Here is a 6777-nt window from a genome sequence, read left to right on the forward strand (position 1 = left end):
CCCAGAGCTCTGAGGGGTAGGGATGGAGGTAGTGGATTGAAGGTTGGCTGACCACCAGTAGCTCCACATTCCATGAGAGACGTTATCCCAGGGGAATGAAGAGAGTGATAGAACAGAACACCCAAAGGTGTCTTCTGGCCTCTACACACACCACCATGTACACTTGCACACAGACGCCCTGCCACCCGACACACCAAATCCTAGCCCCTCCCCCACCGGATCCAGAGACCTGGAAGCTGTGTGTAACAATGGTCTACGTACAGGGACTCGGAAACTCTACTTGAACCAGACAGTTCTCTTTACGATCTGGCCTAGTCCAAAGGAGTGTTCCTTGGTATCTGTCAGTTATCCTTAGCTCAGGGCATTATGCAAGTCATTAACTGGGTGACTGGCTCCTCCCTGCCCCTCTGTCAGAGAACGTCAGGAGGAGCACTGTTCCTCAGAAGGCTCTGTAACCGACTCTGGCTCTCCAGAGGCAAGTACGCTCACCTTAAACACCTGGTCCAACGTCAAGTAGCGATTGGCACTTGGGTGAATGGTCCAGAAAGAGACCTTGCCATTGGCAGATGTCTCCCGTACAAACATGTCATGGAGGGAAAGATTGTGACGAATGGAATTCTGAAAGAGACAGAGCAGCAGTTATCAGTCCAGTTAGCTTTGGAAACATTATCCTTGGAGTGAACTGAGAAAGGAGGGCCGTCTCCCACTATGGTCAACAGAGACTTTGCTCAGGTCCTGGAAACCTCACCTGTTGGCAACCCCCTTCCTGATGTGCCACACTGCGGAGCTAACCTCAGCCATACATCCCAGGAGCTAGACTGGTGATACTCCTCCAGTTGGAGGTTTGGCCTATCTCTAAGCTCTTAAGGTCTCAGGCTGGAAGCTTCCTTCCCTATTCCTGCTCTATATCACGGTGCAGGACTGAGGTGAAAAAACACTGGAAAGCTTTACACACTTGCAACTTTGCCTCATCTCCTTTGTGGGAACATGGAGACAGGCTAAGCTAAGCTGGAAAACCCCATGTTTTCCAGAAGTATCATGCCCCATGGCATCAGAAGAAATAAGAATGCTGTCCACCTCAGTCCACAGAGAAACACTGAAGGTACAGGAGCAACAAGAAAAAAACAAAAACAAAAGCAAAAAACAAAACAAAACAAAAACAACAAAAAAAAAAAAACCCCATCCCTATGCCTGGGCACAATGGTACCTGCCCACATTCCTGGAACTTAGAAAGGTGAGGCAGGAAAATGCAGTGTTCAAAGCCAGTTTGGGTTACCCAGCAAGATTCTGTCTCAGACACTGGAGCTTGCCAATCTGAGGGCCAAATACAATCGACACACTGCTACCCGAGCAATGAGCTTCTGGCAGCCCAGCTGTCAGCACTGACAAGCAGCAGAGAGGACATGAGGTCAGACACAGGTGCAAGCAGGAGTCAGACGAGGTTAGTCTTCCTGGAAAACCCCACTTCAAGTCCTGGCTCTTGTGTGCGGCAGACTGAAGTACTCTGCCACCAAGCTGTATCTCCAGCCTGACAAATCCCATTTCTGCCCAAACTTTTCTTTCTTTTTTAGTTTTCTGAGATAGGGTTTCTCTGTGTAGCCTTGGCTGTCCTGGAATTGCAGACCAGGCTAGATGCAAACTCAAAGAGATCCGCCTGCCTCTGCCTCTCAAGAGCTGGGATTAAAGGTGTGCAGCACCATGGCCCTGGCCTGCCTGAGCTTTTGATGTACGGGAGTGAAAGGTGGGGAAAGGCACCGGTGCAAAGCCTGAGCTCAATCCCAGACCTCACAATGAGAGAAACTCCAGAAAAGTGCAGCGCATCCACCCCTCCTCCCTCAAGCAAAGAAGTAAACGCAAGTATGATACACATATGTACTGTGTGATTCTGACAAAAACTTCCAGGAGTCTGTCTCAGGGTCCTCATGCATAAGATGAAAAACAAGAAAAAACCTGCCTAGGCGGGCATGGTGGCACACACTTGACATTCCATCTACCCTTGAGCTTGAAATAGGAAGTTTGTAAGTTTGAGGCCAGCCTAGAGCTTGCAGTAAGACTGTCTCAAAATAAGAGAGAAAAAGAAAAGGCCCTGCCCAATAGATGTTACAGGAAATTAATGTTGGGACCACGGGGCTCATTGTTTTTGTTATTTTTCATTAGGACACAATCTGAAGCATCAGGAGCAAGTAAGATTGGAATGACCTCGACATTGGCTATGGGACATAATACCTTCCAGCCTGGCTTGGCAATGTGCTTAAAATAGGGGAAGTGGTCCTCAATCCAAGTGTAGATATCCTTCAAGGTCATCCGCTTTCCCTCAGTGCTGTTAATGGCGAACTGTATCATGGCCATGTAAGAGTAGGGCGGCCTTTCAGACACAGAGTCTTGCCAAGATGTGTTAGTTCCTGAGGACTCTTCAACCTGTGGGGTAAGGGAAGCCGAAGGGAAAAAGAACAGAGAATGACATAAGAACCATTCCCCAGCCCCAGTCTGTTGAGAACATAATGCTGTGGCCCTTTAATTCAGTTCCTCATGTTGTGGTGACTCCAACTGTGAAATCATTTTCACTGCTAGTTCATGACTCTAATTTTGCTACTGTTACGACTCCTAATGTAAACATCTGCTACACAGGATATCCAGTATTCTACACCAAAGGAGTCATGACCCCACACGTTGAGAACCCCTGCTCTAGACGGTACTGCAATCAAACTCATTTGAGATCGCTATTTCATTATGGAATTAAAGTTGAAGATCAAGCAGGATGTTAGTCTGGGCCCCAGCTAATTAGGAACTGATTCCTTCCATCCTTTTGCTGAAGATGAATCGCCTGATAAGAGGTCTAGAGACTGGGGACAAAGCTCAGTTGATAGAGTACTTACCTGACATGCAGGAAGACCTGGGTGTGATCTCTACCATCACATTAAAAAATTGGTCATGGTAGCACATGACTATAATTTCAGCAGTGGGAAGTGGAGACAGGATGATCAGAAGTTCAAGGTCATCTTCAGCTACAGTCTTTTCTAAGCCACCCTAGGCTACCTAAGACCCTATTTCAAAAGCAAAAAACAAGTGGGGGTCTCTTCCAGTTGACTCTGTAGTTGAGGTCCGCACAATAATTTGTATGAATCCATGCCCAATTTTGGACTTGCAGGTCATAGGGTTTAGGTCTGAGCTCCATTTGATGTCCTGATGAGACCAAAAGCCCATCCTGTTTCAGTGTTTGCACAGGAGAAATAGTCAAAAGTATGGGACAAATGCTTTCAAAGGACACATTTGGATAATGTGTCTTAGACAAAGATCTGACCACTCACAGTTTAAACTTTTGAGATATAATTTTACATGTTTTAAATATACAGTTCAATTAATACAAATAAAATTCCCATCAAATTAACTTTGCTACTAATATTACAGTGTATCTCCTAATAAAACTGTCCTGCTAATGATGTTACATTCAATTCATACTGTTGGGATGCCACTGTGAAAGCCAAATGGCTTCCTTAACTAAGACCCTTAAATCATTTCCTGAATATCTAAGAGCTACTAAACCTAGGATATTAAACCCAGTGCTAGAGAAAAACAAAGTATGGCAGGAACCTGCCTTCAGTGAGCTACAGATGGGGCCAGTAAGTAACTCAGACGTCATAGAGCTGGAGGTGGCACACAGTTGAACCGTAGCTACTCAGGGGCAGGAAGGCCCAAGCAAGGTCAGTGTTAGCCAGACCCCACCTCAATGTAAAAATAAAAAACGGCTGCAAATGTGGCTTAGTTGTATAGTCCTTTCTGTGTGCTTTTCGAGACAGGGTTTCTCCGTGTGGCCCTGGCTGTCCTGGAACTCACTCGGCAGACCAGGCTTGCCACTGCCTCATCAAAGGTGTGAGCCGCCACCACCAGGCTAGTGGTGTACTCTTATGTACTATGTTGAAAGCCTTGGGCTCACAAATTTTTTTTTTTAAAGAAACATTACATACAAAAGCACTGAGCAGCGCCAATATGAGAACTTGGATGTTTTGCTCTAGCAGTTCCTTGATCCATGTCCCTTCTGACAGAAGGTTCAGAACAGTTGACAGAACAGTTCACCTTAACCTGATTCTGCTCCAGGTGACAGTTCTCCTTGTCTTCCATCTCCTGCTTAATGCTGCAGGGGCCCAGCCCGTCAGAACTCATCTTGCCAAGCCACTGAATATTGGTTAAGCTGCTGTCCAGCGTGCAGCCTGCTGCTTCACTGCCAACTAGAAGAAAACAACCCAGGACTCCATTAGCAGCCTCTTCGGATGCCCTGCAGCTCTACCAAAATCGATGGTTGGGAATAACCCAACCCGTACTCTAAGGGACAGGGAACACACGGTAAACCGTTGTGCCTCTAAATTATTCTGTTGCATGATGGACATCAGAAGAAATTCAGGAACAATGAATTACATTTCAACGAGCCAGAAGGAACCTTAGGCATCCATCTGTCAAGGCAACTTTTTGGCTACACACACACACACAGAGTCACTTTTCTTCCCCTGAATTCAGCTTATTTCTTTAAAATGGAGATGTACTTCCTTACAGGCTGTGGTGGTTTGAATAAGAATAGCCCCATATATTTGAATACTTAGTTACCAGTGAGGGGCACTATCTGAAAGCATTAGGGAGTATGGTGTTGTTGAAGGAAGTGTGTCATTGGGGTGGGCTGTGAGGTTTCTAAAGCTCATGCTGGGCCCAGGGTGTCTTTGTCTTTCCTGGCCCATAGATCAGGATGTAGCTCTGAGCTACTGCTCCTGCCCCAGTCCCTGCCTGCATGCTGCCAGCTCCCCACCATGATGATAATGGACTAAACCTCTGAAACTGTGTAAAAAAAAAAAAAAAAAAAAAAAAAATTAGAGGCTTTCTTTTATAAGAATTGGCTTGGTCATGTCTCAGAGTAATAGAACAGTGACTAAGACCCAGGTCAATACAAACAATAAACCAACCAACCAACCAACCCACCAACCCTTTTCTGACATAAAGAGAGCAATAGGAATGCTACATAATTGTTACCCTTTCCACAGCACCAAGATGGTCTGCTTATTCCAGAATGAAGAGAGGCAAGCCTTTGCCTTGGTTCCTCCTATTCCTGTCTACCAGAGGACATCAGCATAACTAACTGGAGGCCTAGCCAGTAAGAAGAAAGGCCAGCCTCCACGCCCCTTTGCCTCGCAGATCACATACCACAGCTTTCCTGCCTTTGTCTTGGAAGGGTTCCAGGCGGCTTGAGGACAGACACACCCTTAGCTGCTGGCTTTGGTCCCAGAGTCTCAGTGATCACCTCTGTCCTCTTGGAATCACTGCTGGTTTGGGCTTGAGGCTGAGGACCAGGAGGGTGAGAGGAGGTCCCCCCAGAGCTGATGAGGATGAACTTGTTGGGTCCGCTGCTGCCACTCTCTTTCCCTTTGGCAGTTAGTGCTGTGATGATGCTCTGGATATCAGCATTGTTGGGGATGGCCACCACCTGTGTGTTGGGCATGGTGGGGTGGTTGATAATCTTGATTCCAGCTGGAAATTTGCAAGAGCTGGACTCTGCCACCTCCTGGGAGGCCTGTGCTTGAGCAGGCTCCTGCTGGGCAGGGGGTCTCTTTGCTTCTTCCTCTGATGCTTCCCCGGGGGCATTTTGAGTAGGAAGGGGCAGCCTCCGTCTTTTGAGAATCAGTGGCCGACGGGGGCTGGTTCTCATCATGAAGCTGTGCTTTCACTCTCCATTGAGAATCGTGCACTGACCCTGCAGAGGACAAGAGAATCTTGATAGCACAGATCTGCTGCGTTGAGACAGGAAGCGTTCCTCTGCAGGAACAGCCACACGCAGAAGCCCAAAGGCGCAGGGGAATGCTGCCTGGACCTTTGTCGAGCCCTCAGAAAATGAGGACAGAAGCTTGTAATCTCAGCACCTTATATGAGGTTCGAGGCCACCCTTAGCCAGATAGTGAGTTCAAGGTCAGCATGGGCCACATGAGACCCTGCCTCAAAAGCAAATACAAAAAACAAACAAATCAATCCCTATTACTGCCCTAGGAAAGCTAAAGATTGCAGCAAACAAGCAACTGAGGAGGGGAATGTGTGACTGGACTGCAGTCCTCGGTCTTCAGGAAGCTTAAGCATGAATGTTTAGCCAGGCCAGGATATAGCTTAATGAAAGAGTGCTTGCTTAGCGTGTGCAAGGCCCCAGGTTCAGTTCCCAGTACTACAAAAAAGCAAACAAAAGATTGTTTTGGGTTGGCAAGGCGGCTCATCAAATGAAGCCATCTGCTGCTAAGCCTGACCACCTGAATTCAATCCCTGGGACCACAATGGTGGTTCTTCCAGAGAGAACCAACTCCTGAGTGCTGGCCCAACCTCCACTCCCATGCTGTGGCATGCGGGCAAACAGCGACCTCTCCCCACTCCATAAAAATGTAAAATCTTCTTAAAAACTGTCTGGCCAAAGGAATAAGTGAGACATCTTCAGAAATTCGGACTTGCCTACCACTGTCCATAATTCAGAAGGTCACTTGCAGTGACTGTAGACAGGGATGAAAGGCGATGGACTGGGTGGACGAGCAGCAAGTAAAAATCACGACAAACCCCCCATGCTGCAATCCATTCTATGACACTGCCCTGGCATGTTTATCTTTGCAGGTCACGGGTTCAGTAGGCACAGAGTCAGAGGGGGGTGGCACTACCGCCACAATGCTACTGAGATCACCTCCTAGTCAGCAAGATCTGAGACAATGAGGGGCAACGTCCCCATTTATGACTCATAGCAAAGTCCTGCAGATTGTGCATGGA

At 47.4% G+C, this 6777-nt stretch overlaps 1 protein-coding gene across 1 annotated transcript; it reads right to left on the reverse strand.

Moving 5' to 3' along the window:
- Positions 1 to 420: 420 nt before the first annotated feature.
- Positions 421 to 5728, reverse strand: LOC129685617 (forkhead box protein M1-like). The gene is made up of 4 exons (XM_055619123.1): positions 5188 to 5728; positions 4075 to 4226; positions 2227 to 2418; positions 421 to 618 (listed from the first exon to the last, which is right to left on the reverse strand). The coding sequence occupies exons 1-4, from the start codon at positions 5690 to 5692 to the stop codon at positions 421 to 423; spliced, it is 1047 nt and encodes a 348-aa protein (XP_055475098.1). The 5' UTR covers positions 5693 to 5728.
- Positions 5729 to 6777: the final 1049 nt, after the last annotated feature.

This window comes from Psammomys obesus, unplaced genomic scaffold (assembly GCF_907164565.1).
Source record: "Psammomys obesus unplaced genomic scaffold, mPsaObe1.curated_primary_1811, whole genome shotgun sequence".
In the NCBI taxonomy this organism is placed as follows: Eukaryota; Metazoa; Chordata; class Mammalia; order Rodentia; family Muridae; genus Psammomys; species Psammomys obesus.